At 44.7% G+C, this 20,573-nt stretch overlaps 1 protein-coding gene across 4 annotated transcripts in view; it reads right to left on the reverse strand.

The window, feature by feature from the left end:
• The window catches only part of GABRA5 (gamma-aminobutyric acid type A receptor subunit alpha5), a 58,890-nt gene that overhangs the window by 4,827 nt on the left and 33,490 nt on the right, over positions 1 to 20,573 (reverse strand). For all 4 annotated transcript variants that reach the window (XM_074608274.1, XM_074608244.1, XM_074608254.1 and 1 more), the window contains one exon: positions 5,014 to 5,157. In XM_074608274.1, the coding sequence (XP_074464375.1) occupies positions 5,014 to 5,157 (144 nt within the window). The remainder of the gene's footprint in view (positions 1 to 5,013; positions 5,158 to 20,573) is intronic.

Genomic DNA, 20,573 nt, shown 5'->3' on the forward strand with positions numbered 1-20,573 from the left:
CCAAGTCTTGTTCACTTGTGCAATGAATATTGTACTGCCTGCATGGAGAATTCACTGAAAACTGCCACAGCAGTGCTAAATTCTGTGCCTGCTTTAGATGCCAAATTCACAGCATTGCCTTAATATGGCTTTTGTCAGGTCTTCTGAATTTCAATAAAAGCCTAAAAAAATGCACTCCAAAACCAACAGACCAGCTGTCACCTTCTCTAATGTTTCAGAAAAAATCAGAACTTAACCGGTTCTTTCAGAGTGTTCCTGTAAAACCATAGAATTGTTACTGAAGGCTATTCATTGATGGTAACTGCTCCCCAAAGCCAAAATCTTGCTAGCTAAAACCAGACTAGTTTGTCTAGGAAAAATAAGAGTAAAAACAAAATGAAAGAATATAAAACAACCGATCCCTTCAAGCCCTAACAGATTCCGCTCACACTGACACCAAATTAATTTAAAAGCATGCATCATTCAGCTGGGTACTGATGAATCAGAGTAATGCCTGCTCTGAAAGATATATTGTCCTCCCAGAATAAACCAAATACAGCTATAATCTCCGTTGCAAGACTTGACTGTTAGTCTCTATGGCCCAGCCACAAAAGGAAAATACATAACAGACTGATTCTGCCTTGAGTGAATAGCCCGAGTTGAGCTGCAGCCAGCATCGCTAAACAGTTAGATTTGGCAGATTATTTCTAAGTGACAATATGGCTAATTAGCGGAGAACAGGTCTGCAGTGAAAGGGCTTTTGCAGGTGTAGCTGCACTGATATGTTATGCTAGAGGAGCTCCGCTATTCTGCATGAAGTTTACAGACCTTGTTTGTGCTGAGGATTTTACACAGAAAGACTGGAACAGCACAGGAATACCTTAGCTGACAGCCTGCCTCAATCTTTATGACTTTCTTCTGGAGTCTGCTTTTCTGGTGAAACGGTTCCCTGAAGAGGGATGTGGAGATGGACAGGGAATGCTGTGAAACTGCGGAGAAAATCCCTGTGAAGCGACGTCTAATTTCTTTCCATTTAGTGTAATTTTGAACCAGGGATGCTGAACATGCTGTGGTCTCAGGAGGAACCCCACTTGCTCTTTATGTAGGAGCATTCAGTTTGTGGATTACCCATAAAATATGCCAGGAGCAGCAGGGTCTATGTGCCTGTAATCTGTTTCTCAGTTGCCACTGCACTGGGATGTGTTTGAGTCACAGTTTCCCTGCTCGCTAAGGAGTGACGATGTGCATTATTGATTTTGACAGTATGCTTTTGGAGCTGGAATAAAAAAACCTCTACGCAGCTTCTGCAGAGCAACAGGACCCCCCTTCTTGTCCTTTCTAAAATGCAGAAACGGAAAACCTACATTTTGATGGCCCTCCACAGCTGATTTTTACCTTGTCATTTTCTTTAATCTATCAAAGCTCGTCTCCACTGAAATAATGATATCACTTTGATTTTGTACTTGCTCTTCTTCCAGCTGATATCTTCTCCAGTTTCCCATGCTGTCCCTTTCAAAAATGCCTATGCTAGGAATGCTTCCTCCAGCAGACTTAGGGCTTAAGTAAACCCCACAGCTTGTTTTTTAATGCCCTGGGACCACTGCTTAAAGTAAAGCTAAAAGCTGCCTGAGTTGGCCCTTTGTTTATATAGAACAAAATCCTGTCTCTGTTGGAGTGGCAAAGCTCCCTTTTACTTCTGTAAGGCCACTGTTTATCCTTAGACCATAAGCTTTCTTCAGCAAGAGCTTATTTTTGTTATAGGTTTATGTGGCACTTAAAAGAGAATCCTGTTCCTAATGGGGTCCACTCATCACTGCACAAAACAATTTTAATGACAAATTTAGCACTAATGAAAAGCCCTAGAGCGGGCATGGCTGCATTTCTTCACAGAGCTATGCTACTGTTTTACGGGGTTCTTTTTCTGCTTGCAAAGCTGCTACAGTATTTTTTTGGTATCTAGATGATGGAGTTATGGAGATCATGCTTACAAATTTTCCAGGATCTTACAGGCATCCTTCCATCACCGTTATGCCGGGAATCAATAAAGTCTTTTAATGAGGACAGACCAGCCCCCAAGCTTGTTTACTGCATGTAACCGAACGCAGGTGTATCAACAGCTGTTCTGACGAGATCCTGACATTAGGTCTCTCATGCCACATCCCTGACCACGCTGCCATCCACAATATTTGGGCCCACGAGAAATGCCTGTTTCCTTTTTATAGCGATGCAGAGGGAAGATTCATCTCAAGGAAAAAAAAATCAGAATTACTTGGTGCAAAATGAAGAGCTGAATGCTTCTTTTATTATTTCGGCTTTGGATATTTCAGAGCTCAGGCTCCAGCTGGCAGAAGATAAAAGAGTGGGTTTTTGTTTTGTTTTGTGGCACTGCAGATCCTAAGTTAGTGATGAGAGATTCTGGGTATGGGGAGCAGAACTGGGCAACCATTTGCGGAAAGCAGCAAGATCCACTTGGACCCAAATCCTGCATCTGATTGTTTTCGGCACTTGCACCACTAGGACATAACAGATGTTGGGCCTGTTGGAAACAGTGTGAGTAGTCAAATATCTTCTCTTTTGGGGGAAAGACGTTTGGGGATGCTAGCACACACACAAAAAAACCAAACAGGTGGCACATGTCAGAGCTATTTTCTGTGGCATGGCTAAAACATTCCCAATTTCAAGACTGGTTGGTGAATTAGGAGTGCCAGGATATCTTTTCTGAGAGGAGCTAAACTTAGAGGCTTGCCTACAAAATCAACAGAATCCCAAGGGATTGGTGCAGGTCTGGCATTGCCATTTAAAAAAAAAAAGTCTGCTAGAAAGGAGAGCGTAAATGTTCCATGACATACACAAATATTTTCCTATGCAACTGCAAGGGCTGTGTAGTTTGACTTGTGTGTCAAAAAACCCATAAAAGATCCAAGCACTTGGATTTGTGCAATAGCTATTTGGTTTTTCTTTTTCACGTTCAACAATTCAATAGAAGGAAGAAATGCCTTAGACAGCCGCTTATAAGTAACCCTGATTACTGGCCTCCTACGAGCTTGATGAAGTCCAGAAAATCCATCGCTGACTGATGCTTTCCCTGTGCAAAATCGGATTTTTGTATTTTGCTAATCCCCGGTTACAATCTGTGTCCTGCTCTTTGTGATCCACCCTGCAATCAGAATCCAGCCATCCCAGATGTAACCATGTAACCCGGGACATTAATATAAAATCTTGACGTTGGAAAGCCAGCATTTATTAGCCTAAATCTTAAGATACAAGAGGGAGGTGTTTACTGAGCAGAAACTTTGGGATTTGTCTGAAGAGTCCCCTCTTTTTTTCTTGGGCTGAGGAGTACCAGGAGCTTTCACATGCAAAGCTGCAAACTGGAAGTGGCCCAGAGCTGACACACTGGAGCGCTCACTGCCTGAGCTGGATGGTTTTCTCTCTTCTGAGGAGCAGAACGAGCTTGTAGGAGATGCCCCAGTACATCCTCTGGATCATTTTCCTGGCAATGATGAAGGCGAGAGGGGAGCTGCCGTTCATTGCAGAAAACAACGCGGCTATGATGGTAAACTGGTAAGGAAAAAAGCACCTTTGCTCTTTAATGGGAGATAGCATGCTTGTCCTTTTTCTGCAGTGGTGGCTGCTCTGACTCCGTCTATACGCTTCTCTTGACTTTACATATCTTTGCTTTAGCAACAGCTTTGTGTCTCCTGCAATGGGGGAGGGAGCGGGCGAAGCTCTATAGGATGGAGACGGCGGTTGTGTTTCATGGGGTCCTCTGTGGTGTCCGAGGCAAGCTTTTCCTCACTTTGGCTCCTGTTTGGAGAGTAGGTGGCAAGCTCAGCCGCCCTCCTCTTGATTTGCCACACGTGGCATTTGGACAGTTTGAGCAGAAAGCTTTATGTGCCTTCATGTTTCAGTCCCACTAACTTTGTGTGCGAGCGTACGTGTACCGGTTTTCACATCCCCTAAATTGTCTGTGGATAATAAATAGATCCTAACTCGATCTGTACCTCGTCCTCTACAACCCTGCCTTCGGCTCGGAGCCCGTCGTTTTTCACCAGGGACACAGTGCCTCACCAGAAGACTCTGTCGTGTTTTGCCAGCAGGAATTGCTCCCAGCCGCGTTGCTGCAGGCTGACCCCTTTCCCATACCCTTCCCAAGCCCCACGCGACCACTGGCAGTGGAAATCCCCCTTCCTTCCCTCCATGGCAGGCTATTTCGTTTCCAGACTGAGGAGTCCCCGCACTGTGTGCCGCTAATGCTCTCCAGGCCAGTGCATTGTGTAACCTGGTTAAGCCCCCGTCCTGCTGAGCCCACGTGAGTCCTGTCCCTGCCTCGACCCCCCCGGGAGTCCCCCCCGCCAATGTGTGCCCAGGGCTGCCCTTGCGTGGGAGCCTTAAAGAGCAGGGGGGCACGGCTCACGTGGGTGCCCGGCCTGCGATTAAAGCTTCTTTGCCTCCCTAATGCTGCCACATCTGGCGCCTCCGCTCGCAGCCCCCCAGGAGGAAATGGGAATCCTCAGGGTTTGCACCTCCTCTCTGGCCACGTGGTGCCCCTGGACACGCTGCCGAGCCATGCCACAAGCCACAGCCCCACCTGCCCTCCGGCTTCTCTCCCCCCAGCGCGGTTTCAATCAAGCAAATCATTTTAAAGCGATGATTGAAACGGATCAAAACGCGTGGGTGGCGTTTGCCTCCCCCGGTGGTTCCTCCCACAGGGAAATAAGCCAGCAGCAGCACTGGCAGCCGCAGCAACGGCGGTGGCCAAGAAGCTGTGTGCAGCTTCTCCAGCGCTCCCGTGAAATAGCAGGGGCTTGGATGCATCTCCAGCAGCAGCCTTGCGGCTTGCCTACGAGCCAGCACACAACCCTCTCAGCGTTTCAGTGCCTCTGCCGAGTAGCCAGGAACCTGCACAGGACCTCCCTAGCACCCCACGTCCCACAGATGCTTCCCTCTTCTCCTTGTAAAATAATTGGAGCATGTGGATTTCCCCTCCTGCTCCAGCTATCAGCAACCGTAGGGTGGAAATACTCTCCCTACCTGTACTGGTACTGATGTTTTCAGTTCCTACAGTCTGTCCCATCAGGTGGTACTGGTTAAGTCGCGAACCATCTTCAGCCACCACCACAGAGGTTGTGGTGCTATTAGTCCACACATAGATCACTTCAGAATTGGGGTAAGCGTCTGTTGACAAGAGGGGAAAAAGAGAGGGTGATGAGTAAAAAACACTGTGTAATATTTTAGTAGATCCTTAAATGATGAACGGTGGGGAGAGGGAAGAATGAGGAGTGAGAGTGAATGGAGAAAAACAAATAAAGATGATACAATCATGTTCCCATATGCCCACCTCAAAAAAATATTAGGTTGAAGCCTTCTAATATAATAGATGTGTGTGATGGTTTGTCAAAGGCTGGAACAGTGGAGGTATAAATATAATCCATCACAACCGCTCAATTTGGGAAAAAGCAGCCCAGATCCATACTCACCTATCTGGCAGCTCCTAAACCCCAGCAAGATGCAAAAAGCATTTTGCTGATTTCTCACCCTCAAAAGGACTCGGGCACCTTAAGTGCCTGAACAACAGGGACTTTCTGCGTCTCATCCTGTCTCCAGGATAAAATACTAAGTGACGCGGTGTGCGAGTGTGGGGTCTGGTGTGTGCGTGCTGACTTCGGGATATGTATGTGTGGATGAGGCGGATAGCTCTTGCTTGCAGAAGATGGAGGTAGATAAAGGCAGCTGGGATGTGAGTGCCTGTGCCTGTGATGCTGAGGTGCGGCGACGGGATTCAGGGAAGAGACTGCATGAAGGAGAGCAGGAGTGTGTGTACCAGAGCAAACGGGTGGTGGTGGGGAAACACCTGCACAGCCAGAGATGCAAATGTGGTAAGATTTCTCTCACAATCATTTAGAACTCCTAGGAAATAAAGGTGGTGGCAGTACTGCCAACTCATTCCTTCCTCTAAAAATGTTGCTGTTATTTTTAATGCCCTAACACCTGCAGTAATTATGCTATTATGAGGGAATCTCAGTTTTCTTTTAGAAAGACAGTCAATGTTTGTTTTATTTTTTAAGCCTTCTCTGCAGATAAAGTCTCAAAAAACCCAGGAGCCGACCATACATTTAAATACACGTTTGCTTATTATAAGTAGATCTCACACTTTTTAGGGCACCCTGATCATTGAAAGCTTTTAGGTAACATTATTGCAGGCGTGTTACAGCAGGCTGGAGTCCATTGTACTAAAATCTCTGGAAAGCAGGCAAGGCTTACTTTCCAAATAGGAGGTGAAATACAGATAGAGTTGGAGGCAGCCTGAAGTCGAATACTAATATCTCACCTTCTGCACTCTGTAAGTTAGGAGGAGTGCAGAATGTTTCCTACTGGAAAAAATCACATCCCAGTTCAATGCAATCTGCACAGGAGGCAACAGATGGTGGCTTTCCAGGCAAGGACTTGAGAGTCAAGGGCAAGAGGTTATCTTGAAGGATCATGTATACTGGCTCCATCAGACTGCGAGTTTTGTTTTCTAGAGCTAGTAAGCTGTCTTGGAAAGCTGCAGCTCCATGGAGGACTGAAAAATTTTCACAGACAGCGGGTCAATGTGAGCTGATGCACTGCAATGGCAAGAAGTATACAAGGTGGTCCCTGGATCCATACAACCAGGAACCTTGTTTTCACTGTTGTTAATGTTCCTGTAGCATCCATAGGAAGTGCTGCCAGAGGCAGGACACGAGGCCAGATACACCTTCGGTCTGACCGTTTATGGCTATTCATACATTGTTGTCCACACCTCAGAAAAGATACAGAGATAATGAGGACAGAGAGCAGGGGAGAGAGTTCAAAAGAGGGTCACAAATATCTCCATGGACTCGAAAACAAGTCATGATTTGAAGCTTAAGGAGCTCAACTTAGCTCACTGACAAGGAGCTGAGACGTGACTCAAGCACTGAGTATAGATACTTGCATACAGAAAAGATACCTAAAACCAGGGTGAATTTTGTGTACTACTGACAAAAGGAAAAGAAAAATTCAGTGTCTGAAAGATGGTTTCAGGCAGAGTCTGATGAAGAACAGGACACAATTTCCTAACAGTGGATAACCTTCTGAGAAAAAAATTATGGACAACTGTCAGAAGAAAGACAATGACAGGACGAAATCTTTCTTGTCACACATCTGACTGTTGTTGCTGTTGTATTCAGGGCTGGAACTGATCCAGGCTTTGGAAGGTGAGGATCTACAAATCCTCCATCCCTTCTTAGCCATGCAGCCATGCAGGACTGCCCACACACTTTCCATGTGCTTGAATTTGTGGCTGTGCAGTAAAACTACTGTAATTACATCTCATGATCTGCTTTGAAAAGCTAAGAAGGAATTTCTTCCCTGTTTAAAAATATTTGCATCACAAAAAGTGATGGAATTTCACCTTCCCTTTAGAGCTGAGATACCTTCTCATCTCAGAGATGATTGCAAATTCACAACAAGTAAATAATTCCAAAGCTAGATCTGGAGAAGGCATGTAGGAAGAGATGGCTCAATTTAAAAAGGTGGTGCAGAAAGCCCTCCTTTTCAAATGCTTGTCTGGTATATGTTGTTCATGTGCTGATATCCCCAGTGAATATTGGATTTGTGTAGGCAGATTTGGGATTGTCAGAGAATTTGATTTTTACCTATGTTCCTTCCTGTGCAAAAAAACCCCACTGGACTTCTTGCTGGGATGATCTAGATGTATCCCAGCTCAGCAGTTCCTTGTTACTGCAAGGATCTCAGGCACTGGGATAATTGGGTTTGTCCCGTTTTCTGCCAATGACACACAATAATTAAGCCTGACTAGACGCTTCCCGGTGAGAGCACTGTAACCAAATTCCACTGAAATTGCGACTACACAGGAAGATAGGCCTGTAAGGCTTAACAAGTATTCAGATGCTTTAGTTCTCTGCTCTCCCTAGCCGTGGGGGTCCTAAAATAAATCAGTACCTCTGCTTTGAACTGCAAACTTTACTAGGTACTTAAATACATGCACCAGTACTGGGTTGGAGGCTCCTACACTGGAGAAGCGCAGCACCTCCTCCTGTAAAAAATTATCTGTCATTCAGACAGAAGCCAGAAGGCGCCGAAACTCCACCCAGATCTCACAGGTATGCCCAAGCAATACTTTGTGAGGCTGCTTTCTTTCCGAACCATGTCAGGGAAGGGAGGCTGCCCATACCTGGCTGGCTGGTGAGAAGAGAGAGCACTCAGGCAGGCAAAAGCAGAGCTTGAGGCCGGTCCCTGCAGAGCCCACCCCAAACCGATGCAGCCTGCAGTGATGTCCCCCCGTCCAAAGAAGTCTGTCACATTAGGAATAACATGAATTTACCCCAGACTAGAGATCACATGTATGTTATGATTCTCGTCTATCTTCCATGCAGACATAACGAAACATGGTCTGGTTTTAAAAAGCTACAATATAAGATTTTTGGCTTAGTGCCTCCTTTCCTCACTATGGGCCAGGCTCTGAGTGTCTAAGCCTTCTTAGGGGAAAGAGAAGAATGGAGAAAATGTCAAAACATGAATGTGAATGTAAAAAGATAACAGCCACCCTCTCAGTCCATGAGTACCCCTCAGAGGAACTTACAGCTCTACAGGAAAAGCCCACCCCATGCACCCTGGTGTGGCAGCTCAACCACTGGCCATCTATTTTCTAGTCATCTAGATAAACCTCCAGGTAGATAAACCTGCGTGCTTGTAGTTGCCTTCCTACCTCAAACCTTTTGACACGTCATTCCAGAAACCTCAAACTCCAATTATCCTAAACTTGACTACCAAAACCTCCAGCTCTGCTGCTGATAACCCATGCAGTATAATTAGGCAGAGTCATATTGAAAGCTGAAAGTGTGGGAGTAGTCTAGAATAATGTTATTTTGCTATTGGGATAGAGCAGGTGCTAACGGAGAGATGGTATTATCCACTGTCATACCTAATTGTGTAAAAACCTTCCTCCACTTAAAGAAAGCTTCCAGTAGGTTGCCTACCAGCCATGCTTGCTGAAGGACTGAAGAACGTCAGCTCATGCTTTCTAGAGTTATAAGAAAGGTTTACTGCTGACAAGGGAATAAGGCCGTCCCCTCCTCTTCCAGGTACACACAGGAGGGACAAGGCGTCTCCCAAAGGGTGATAGAAAAATGTAGCAGAAGCTTTGGGTTAGCAAGCTGGGAGAATGCTGCTGGTGTTACTGTAAAAGCAAACTCAAATTCAAAGCCCCTGAAAACCGAAGTGAGACTGCCTAGCATTTATTCTACTTTAAGCAAGTGGGTTTCTTCTGTTTTTATGAATCCAAATAACTAATTTGGTGTCTCCTTCACATTAATTTTGCTGGCTTGCCAAAGAAAGGAGGAAGCCTAGTTAAATCATTCTTTCTCTTCTAAGCTCACTCTTTCAAAAAGAGAAAAAAAAAAAGGTAGCAGTTGAGATGAACAGCTAAAATTAGAGAGAGGTATAATGTTATTAAAAGTGAGAAAGTGACAACAGACATTTATTTCTAGTGGACATTTGATAAATGGCTGCAGGCTTATCGCCAACCAAAATGATGAAATAAGTAATTTCTTCTCCTATCTGTTTATCGATGAGCACATCCATTTCTTCTACCTTCTAACGTCCAACACACACCACACAATATAAAAAGGGTGAAGATCTCCCTTGCTCTCCTCCCACCCTCTTCCTACTCTCGTATGTCTGGCAAGGAAAGCACGACACAGTCTTTCTTACGCCAGCGAAGAGAGGGCAGGGGAGCGGCCACAGCCCAAGGGAGGAAATACATAAAGCCGAAGTCTGACAAAGCAGAGCAGGCAGCTGCTAAGACCTGGAGGATCCCTGCCATTCACCTTGGCGCTGAGGGGTGCCCTGTCTTTCCTGTTTTCATTTGTGAATGAACCAGCGTGAGCAGTGCAGCATCCTCCCGGACGGTCGACAAGGAGCCCACAAGCAGGGAGCCTTCTCCTGCCACTGCCCCCACCACAGGGCAGAGGTGGCACCTGTGGCTACTGACAGACAGTCTCCCTTCTCCCCTTTCTTTCCCCTCCACACTGGAATACACTCCAAGAAAAAACAAAAAGAAGGAAAAAAAAAAGTATTTTTCAAAAAAACCCAAACGTGGATGGCTAAGGCCAAACTTTTGAGTCCATGGGACCCGGTGCATTTCGAGGACTGATTTTTTGAAACTATAACCCCTGAAAAAAAATCAACACTGACGTCTGCCAATAGGTTTTCATATCTGCAAGACAGGGCATAAAATAATTTAGGAAAAAAGAATCTCTCTGCAAAACACCGCCCAAATCCTTTTACAGACCTCACAGGAAGCCATAAAAGAAGTGCCTGCGTAATTAAGTGAAGGGATCCTGTGAAATGTGGGATCTGTGTGTATGGGTGCCCACCCTGCATGCTTCAATCGTATTCCACAATTAAACAAACCGTTTATCCACAAGCCACAGCTGGAACTTTTCTTTCAGAATTATGCTAGTCGGAGGCTGAATTCACTTAAAAATATACTGTAGCAAGATAAGTTTTGGCTTGTTTTCTATTTTATTCATTACAATTGTGCAGCTACAGCCTTAGCCTTTATCATCATGGTATTTAATACATGCCACAGGTTCATCAGACTGCCTAGTCTTGGGAATAGTGCTAATCCCCATCAAAGCCTGTTGATTGTGAAAGATGTGCATAAATTGTCAGCTTTTTCAGAAGCTCTAATTACAATCTGAATACGCATACAAATCTCTGTCTTTCTATCCCATCTACCCATTAATGTATTTGACTCACTTAGAGGCTGTTATACAACTCAGTAGAGATCCAGATTTACAGCTTCTCTAAGACTTCTGCAGGCAGTGAACCAGTGCTGCTACCAAGCCATCATGCACCAGCTTGAATTCTAAGAGGCAGGCTGGGTTTCTTCTGGTTTGTGCATGAATACTTTTTAACCCATTACAAAGCGTCTGTCAACGGTTGCGCCTCTGCAACTGAGGCCAGATTTGAGCTCTGTAATTGGAATTTCTCATTAAATTGAGTTGATAAGAATGAACCGATGCACAAATGAGATCACCCTATAGGAAGAACTAGTGGAAAAGAGATCTAGTAAAAACGTAATTTTAAATATAAAAATAGCAAGACATGGTACTAAATATGCATGGACTGGGTCTAGGGGGAAATAGCTTTTTATATAACAGTAAGTTATTAAAGTAAAATAGCAATCTAAATACTAAGAGAAATGTATTCACACATTCAATGACTAAAAGCCTAAAATGAAGACTTCGCTATAGCATGATGAATTCTGCTGTTCTTGGGAGAATTTGAGGGTCATGGAAATTACTTTAGGGACCTGAAATAATCAGAATTAAGACTGATCATGTAAACTGGCATGAGCTTACAGCATATGGATAAACAGCACGCATGCTTTTAAATATGTGCCATGGACAAGAAATGACGTGTATAAATACACGGGATTACAAATTAGCATCACACAGAATCATAGAACGGTTGGGGCTGGAAGACACCTCTGGAGATCATCCACTCCCATCCCCTGCTCAAGCAGGGACACCAAAAGCAGGTTTTCCAGGCCCATGTCCAGTCAGGTTTTGAATATCTCCACAGATGGAGACTTCACAACCTCTATGGCCAACCTGCTACAGTGACTGGTCACCCTCAGAGAAAAAACATGTTTCTTGTGTTCAGATGGAATTTAACGTTGTTCAATTTGTGCCCAGTGCCTCTTGTCCTGTCTCTGGGTATCACTGAGCAGTGCCTGTCTCCCTCTTCTTCATTCCCTCCCATTAGGTATTAATACAGATCGATAAGGTCTCCCTGAGCTTTGTCTTCTCCAGGCTGAACAGTCCCAGCTCTCTCAGCCTCTCCTCATATGAAAGATGTTCCAGTCCTTAAATGATCTTTATCGCCCTGTGACGGACTCACTCCACCCAAGTCCGTATTATTCTTGTATGGGGGAGCTCAAAATGGGACACAGTGCCAGATGTGAGTAGAAATTAAATGCTTAGAATGAAACTTTTTTGTAATGGCACAGTGTCATGTAGATGGGACAATGGACAACATCCAAGGAAAAAATTATTCATGGAATTGAAACAATTTGTGTATTAAAACTGATGACATAAGACAACAGGACACCATTGGCTGTGAAACAGGCAGTAGGAAGTTCCGCATTACTAAAATGATAACTTCTGTCTTTCCTGAAGTTAGAATAAAAATATAATTGGGTAACATAGGCAGTATTTTATATGTTTTCCCGATACACAGTTTTATTTGATCTTGTTGTCACATTCTGCGTGGAATGGAATAGGATGTTCTGAAAAATGTGCCAGACAGGTCTCGAGAGACTTCATTACTAAGCAACACTAATATGCTATACTGATCATTACTAAAATAATATAAAGCCCTAAGTTAGGTCAAAATGACTCTGTTTCAGAATGTAATTTGTAAGTCACCTCAGGAAAAGGTGGGAATAGGAATGTGATAGAAGTGTCTATGGCTTGGAAATGAAATGGAAGCACAGACTGTGCCCACGAGGTGGTGAGACATACAGAACTGAAGATGCCTGTGAAATTCATTTTGAGACACACAGTTTTGTAAAAGCCATTTTCTTTGGCTTTTCAAAGCAAGTGACAGGCGGAAGGCCCTGCTTAATTTTACAAGTTCCAGTTCATGGGGGAAAACTCTAAACGTGACCCAACTCAGAGCTCAAAAATACAAAGCAAAGGAAAAAAAAACCCTTAGGATTTTGCCTGAAAGCAACTTTGTGATTTTGGAGGTGTGATTCATGATTAGCTTAGGCAAGGCTGCTGACTGCTTTAATACAATAAATTGATTACTTGCATGATGGTACACTAAATCACAGTCATACCAATGATGAATGTAACACAAATACTAACGAACAGTTGTCCTGATAATTCACTCAGACACAGTACCTTCACGGGATGCTATTACACCGTTTAGAAAGAGCCCTGAGCTAGGAGATGTGCAGAGTAATACAGAGTGTCTCTCAAGGATGATTGTGGAGACAGCACGGCACTTTGAGCGATGCCCCTTAAAGAGGTGTGCATATTTGCCACCACGCAGGCGGTATCACCGGTGACAGCGTCAGCTCGTCCCTGCCCCATCCTGCTCGCCCAAGTGGCCACGGGGGAGACATCAGAGCTGTGCATCTATTCCCCAAGCACTGGGACCGCTGTGACTAGGACTGACTCCTTGCTGGGAAATCTGACAGTAAAGGCATCTGGATTAAAAACCGGGCACGGCACACGGAATAGAGCTGTGTGTCCTGGGGTAGCAGGTCCTCAGGCTGCACTCAGAAAAAAACAAAAAAAACCCCAAAAACCAAACAGCAAAGAAAAAGTTTTCCCATTGGGCAGCCTGGAGCACCTCAAATGGCAACAGACACGTTGTGGGATGCCTGCCACGAGCTGAGTGAAAGGGGTGACTAAACAGGGTCTGCTGCGGGGCTGTTACACATCCAGGTGCTCCCAGGTGCCAGGCAGCACCAGGTCATCTTCCCAAAGTTCCTGCTCCCATCTGAGAGCTGACGTTAGTGAGCAGGTGACGCCTTCCTTTTTTTGCCTCTTCCCATTTCTTCCTCTCGTTGCAGTCAGTATTTATAATGCAGCTTCTTGCTTTATTTTCAGATCTAGTGGTAGCTGTCTCGGTCTAGAACTAATCTGAGAATCGATTTTACACCACATTTAATGGTGTCTACACAATTGCTTTTCACAGGGAACATCATACAATCTGTTATTCCAACCTCTGATGCTTTCTTTTTTTTTTTTCTGCTACGGACAGTATAAATATCCACTGCAAGAGGCCTAGAGCAACAGAGCAGTAGGATGTGCTGGGATGACATTTAAAAATCTGAAATATCCTGGGACTTTCCTGACCCTATGTTGGTCTTTGTAGGCCAGGCGTATGGTAATTCCAAATCAGTCGGCCAGTCTGAGCGCTGTACTAACATTTAATGAACTTTGCATTTGCAACCGCAGTATTAGGCAGCTATATTAACTGCTTCATTAGAAAAAACAGCATGGTCATGAGGAAGATGCTAGAGATTTAATTTACTTTTGTCAAGGCAAACAAAAGTATTCTCCAAAGTGTGACTGAGACCATTACTCACTTTGCATAGTACCTTACTCTCTAAGCAATCCTGATTGCAGTGGTCCACTCATTTTGCAAGCTGCCGCTCGCAAATACCGGCAAAGCTAATGCAAGCGGCTTTCCAGGAGTATCGCTGGAGTTTGAGAAATGCAGAGCGAATTTTAGAAAATACTCCATTTGATCTTGCTGTGGAGCGCGCCTTCGCAAACATGGTATTTTTGGCCACATCTAGCATCACAGAATGAAACCGTGACCTCATCGTAATCAACAGATGTTCTTCCCACCCACTTAAGTGGCACCAGGAATTCAGGAACTCACCCATCAGAGTTAGCCTGTCTGCTGAGCTTACCATTCAAAGCATCCTCACTTATAAATCAGTATGACCTGAAAGCAGCCAAGAGTGATTGGGACTACTTGCGGAACTAAATATATACCTTTGTTTCTGAAACCAGTCCCTTAATGAAGGCATTTACAAATCTCAGAAGTACTGCTACATTAATAACACCGTGCGAATGTGTAATCAATAGGTATGTAGAGATAGCAGGCTGAAATATTATTATTCAAACACTTTAATACTGCTCTGAGATGGCAATCGCTAGAACTTATTCCCTACGCCAGCGGTGCACTCAGAAGATGGATTATAGACGCCTGCCGTGGGACGTGGGGCAGCCCCGTAATTAAGAGAAGGGGACAAAACCTCCCGAGGCCGCCGTTTCAAACTGCCCAGCCTCATGGTGGGTACAAGGAGCCCCTCTGAGGTGAGCTGCTGCTTACCAGAGGCACTGCCATTTTGCCTGCTGTCTGCCACAGGGCTAATGCCCGTGTTCCCCCTTTGGGGACCGGCCCCTTCCAGTCACGGAGACCCAGGCCCAAAGGCGCGGACGGTCTCATGCTTCCCGTCTGCAAGTAAAACATCTCCTTATCTGCAGCCATCGGCTGACCTATTTTAGTCATCTACTTTAGGAGGAGATTAACCTGCGCCTAAAAATATCTGCTTCTCTCCCGACTGTAAGAGGGTGAGAGTGATCAGCCCAGCTGTATATATTTACCCTGCAGAAATATAAATTTAGGAGGGAGGAATCCCGGCTTTGAGGACGGTTTTACCACTGGGATGCTTTCAGCAAAACGTCTAGCCGCTGGCACAGGCTGGCCGTGAGAAGACTTTCAGTGGGTATGATGTGGGAATGGGGGAAAAATGGAAGGCCCTTCAAGGCTTTCCTTCTACCCACTCCTCCTTCCCTCATGTTTCTTCATGGGAGACAAGACGAAAGGACTGTTTCCTTTGAAGAAGCTTGCAGAACTGGGACTGCAGCCATGCTAGGTCACGGCTTGGGCTAACTTGGCTCTCTGTGTAGGGGAGGAGGCTAATGTGGGATCTGGCAATGTAGAGGCAGGGGTCCCTGGCCCACCAGAGACTGAGGTGTCATGAAGGAGCTGCCAGACTGGAAACTCAAATCCAAGTTTCAGCAGTGTCTTGCAGCTTCCCCCTCCCCCCCCAAAAAAACCCTAGGCAAGTCATTTTGTCATTAATGTACTGCAGTAGTACTGGGAGGCTCTAATTGAACCTAGGGACCCATAATGACAGAGGCAATAAAAGCAGGTAATGAACCACTCTATCTTTGCTCAGAAGAGACTGTAATTGCTCTTTGCCTCCTTTATCCCCACCTGCAAAATGCAGGCGGCAGAGACCTACCAACCTCACACCAGCATCATGAGAATGATTTCTGAAACGTTTATGAGAAATGCTTACAAGCCATGGAAACAGCCACCTTAGAAAATAACAGCCATTAAAAACCTGGCTTGTAAAGCAGTGGAGCAGTATTTACCCACTTGTCCCATTTACAAATAACTTCCCATTTACCAGTGGCATAAACCTGTGATCCACAGCTGGCAAACGTAAGCCCTCGCTGTGCCTTTTGGGGCATGACGGGCCCAGCAATGTCTTTGCAGGTTTGCACCCAAGGGCCATTTGAAAGCTTGAGCACATTAAGCACAGAGTCTCTGCACGCTGTGTTCTACTGCTGACAATTCAAATCGAACCACTGTCTTCCTGTAATCAGGCAGTTGCGCAGCCTTTAAATTTAGGCTGAAGTCTCCAGAGTGTTTGTATCATCAGCAAAGCACCTGAATCTCCACGCCACTCCGCCACAATCGTGTCTAGACCTCTTTCAGGCAAGACGAAAAACACTACTGCTGGGTATCTCCACACCAACTCCTTCTCCTGCCTGAACTTTGCTTTTCTTGAGCTTGAGAATGCCACCAGTTGAGCTCTTCCTGGATGAAAAGCCTGATGCCCATGGGCCACCTCCCCATGAGGATGCTGCTCCCCGGGCAGGCGGTGCGCAGGCTGTTGGCCGTGGCCACTCAAGGGGCTTTCTGCAGTGCCACAAATGCTGCTACCAGACCCCCTGGGAAGCACTCCTCATGGATACCTCCCTTGTATGCTCTGTTATGAACCTAAGGGGGGAAAACCGCATTGGCTTCTGAAGGGGGGGTGACCAGAAGTAAGAAATGACTCACCCAGAGCTGGGCAGTGTTTCACAAGGAAGCAATTGGACACCCAGAGGACTGGATGGTAGCAAATGCTGTGTTTTTAATGCATTTTTAAAATTATCTCAGTGCAAACAGTAACTATGTATATGTGACAAAGCCTTTGAAAAGTTAATTAACGACAGCAACTGCAAAACTTAAAGATGATACTAGCACAGTTTCTCCAGCCTCTTCTGGAAAGTCCTAATGTGGGTCATTGTAACGGGTGAAGAAAAACTGACCCATCTGATAATTTTAGGGAGCTTTTAGAAAGGGCCTTTTTCCTTTTTGTCACACTAAAAGGCATCACTTCTATGGGAAACCTACCAGATGAGTGAGAAGTTAGGGCTGAATTCATTTGCACGTTCTGAGGCAGCCTGGGGTCCCACAACAGTAGCTGCCACAGAAACGGGCACCACGCAGTCCAGGCCCAAGACCCTATGTTTTAATTTCTAAGTAGATTCTGAACTTTCTGAACAAAGTACAACAGAAAATATGTATTTCTCAACTCGCGCTGTAGAGAAAAATGAACTTCTAAGTTACTCTGACCAGGGTACAATACACTTATCTAAATCTGAGCTAGTATTGGCAGAAAAATTGCTAGGAATGTCTAAAATATGATTCATCTCATCCTTAGGCAAGTATCAAAAATAGTTCTAATGGACTGCACTACAGAGGTACTTATTTTTTTTTAGTGGCCATAAAGGAAATCTAGATAGCTAACTGTGACATATTTATCTATCTAAAATTGTCGCAGATCCATCCTGTCCATTTTCCAAGGCTTTGCTGTGGATGCAAGGCTTTTGATATGGGCCGAACCAACATTCTGCAGCAGAGCATTTCCACATCCCAGAAAGAGGTAAAAGCAGCAGCAGATTTGGGGGAGTCTAGTGAAGCCTCATGGCTCTAGTGAATCCCCATGAGTTTTTTAGTATGTTTCAGTCAATAATCTGTGTATTACGAACTTCTAAACTAAAAGACTGAATTTTTTAAACAACACAGCCCCATGACTAGTCATGTGTCCACAATTTCAAGGAAACTAGAGGCAATACCATTAGATGGTCTCCATGTCCTCCACTCATTCTTAAGGGTTGTATGGAAAACTAGTTCAGGCTAGATGCCTATGCTTTACTAGCTAAACTTAAGTAAAATTACAACCCTGGCCCAAGTTGTTGTCTAGACTGCCTATCTGATGCCACCACAAGCACCTCTTTCAGCATGTCTGGAGGCCTAGCTTCTGAACAGCTGAAAATTAGGGGAGTAGAATTCCAACCAAAGTGGTGGTTGGTAATTGGTGGTAACATGTAGCGGGAGAAGGGAGCAGAGAAATATATTAAACATCTTAGAAATACTGAATTTTAGTATTCACCTAGCTTCTCCTTATTTAGGTCATTCAGTGTCCATTGCAATGGAAGTGTCTATGTAAGCTGTGATAAACCTTAGGAGAATGTCAGAGAAGACATTACACGAGCAAGCGACATGCCTCCCTTGACTTCAAGTAAAACTTCTATACCCTGCATAAAGACCAAACCTATCATTTCCGTATTAACTGGCTTTTGCCTTAAATTGCAAAATCACAACTTAGTCTTGAGCTTGGCTGCTCAGCATTTTACAGAGGACCTCCCTGGCTCTTTTCACATGCCCTTTCATGAAGAAGGCATTAACACTTTGCAGCAAAGTCAACAAGCCGTGCTGCCTGTCTCCGCCCTGAGGAATGGACTCGGGAGCCTCTTCTGACCAGCTGATAGAGAGGAGTAACAGAAAAGCTCTGCCTCTTCGTGTGAGACTGCAGTTCCAGCTCTCCCTGGGAGCAACCCAAGAAAACCTACCAAAGAGACATTTTCCCTTTTCAACATCTCCTAAAATTAACATATGCCTTTATTTATTATTCATTTAGTTATATTCTTATACAAGACTTTTACCCACAGGTTTTGACAGGCTGAATACATTCTTTATAACATTTTACTAAACCAGATTAGAGTCTGTTTAGAAGGACTCTGTTTTGAAGTTCTCCCTCCACACCTGCAGTTCTCCTGTAGCTTCACAGGTGATAATGGGGAGAAGGACAAAACCAAGAAAACCCCTGCAGGTGCCTTCACCTCAGTGCTATCTCTGCTAATTCTCAGCATTATAGGGAAACGTCACTATCAGGGGAATTTTCTTAAAATACTTTTTTTGGAGAAATTTCACAGCAGCTACAGGTGCAGATAGTTTGTGAACAGTGAGTGCCTTAGTGTTAAGTGTTGCAATAAACTCCTGGTATATCGGTGAAGTTACCATCTCCCCATTACTCTGACTTCAGCAGCTTTCTTAGAGGAAAATAATTTGAGCATGTCTCCTGCTACAGAAATAGCCTGTGCACTTTCCTTTATCAAAGACCACAGCAGACACCATGACTCAGTGTGAGATGTTAAAAAGGAACACGTACATAAACCGTGTTAACTACTTTCTTCAGACGCTACAAATTGTACTTAGTGCTGTTTTCTCACAAACAGTCGGCAAGCTCCCTTTTGTGATCTACAGTGATCAACCTTTGCTATCTTCATGGTCGAACTAAACTCATCGGGAATAAACGCCAGGCCTGTTTTTTCCTCTGCTCGTGAGCTAGGGGATCTCATTATTTTCAGAATATTCATTAGACTCTCTACTTAACCTAAAAATAGTAGGGTTTTTTTGCAGCCGAGTGACTAGTGGGCAGCAGATTCATGCATTTATCTGTTCCACAATAGAAGATCTGATAACTACATGTACTCAGACACCATGCCTCCACGAGACGGTTGCCATAAATAGACTCCACCTTACAGTATTTGACATTGTCAAAGCACTGGTTAACGTCCACTAATAGCCATTAACTAATTCATCTTCAGGGAACCCTGTGAGCTAGGTAAAACTGATATAATTAACGCATGAGTAAAATAAGATTTAGGAGTTAAGTCAGTTGCCTGGGCAGAGGCCTTCATGGTCTAGTGGATTAGACATCTGTCTCTCCAACCAAAGAAGTTGAGTCTAATCCTTTTTCTGACATTGATTTGCTGTGTGGCCTTACGGAAAGTCAATTAACTTCTCTGCCTCAGCTGCCCTAGAGATAATGATGCTTACCTACCCAGTGACACATGGGTGTTTGCAAACTGTACTAAACGATACTTTTAATGTACTCTTAAGGCCTATCAGGGGAAGAGGTGAAACATTAAAGCTTCCTAGCTTTAATGTCCTTGCTGTCTTATCTAATGCCTCCTCCCCACACCAGAAATAGCTTGGGGGTAAGGAGGAATTTCATAGGCTAAGACGCTGCTAGCAAAACTAGCTGGCTGGCATCAGGAAATTTCATCAGATCCTGTTTGACCAGCAAATTTATTTAGAGTACGGGTCAGCGCTAGAATTGCAACAGGAAGATTATCTTAAGCTTGGCCATGGAAGAAACCAGAATCCTTCCCATGCTACCGTGAGATAACAGACTGCCATGGCCATCTCCACCGAGTGTCCCTGATTCAAAGGCAGCGGAGCCTGTTTGCAGAAACCCGAGAGCCTGCACTCATGCACCATCCCCAGCCCCCTTCTACCTCTAAATGAGATTTCTGCAGGATAATTTTTACAGGTGGCCTTATTGCTAGCAGGGGTGGAAGCCCAGAGGGAGAGTACCCACGTACAGGCACCTCCTGGAGCAGATCCACCTGATCTTGCCATCCCTGAGCACTGGGGCGTCATACTTAAGAGGAGGACAACTAAACCTGCTCTCTTCAGTTTATTCGAAACGATCCTTGAAGTTCTGTCCTCCCGCCAGCATAGCTTTTCATGACGTGCCATAGGCATTAGAAGTATTACTTCTGTAGTTGGCATTTGACCTTCCCGGCAGGTATCTAGGCTGGTGGTGTGCGCATGTAACTTTATATCCCTTTTCCCATATTCGACCTTGCTTTTAATTATTTCTACAAAATACTCTGTTGCTA

This window comes from Larus michahellis, chromosome 1 (assembly GCF_964199755.1).
Source record: "Larus michahellis chromosome 1, bLarMic1.1, whole genome shotgun sequence".
In the NCBI taxonomy this organism is placed as follows: domain Eukaryota; kingdom Metazoa; phylum Chordata; class Aves; order Charadriiformes; family Laridae; genus Larus; species Larus michahellis.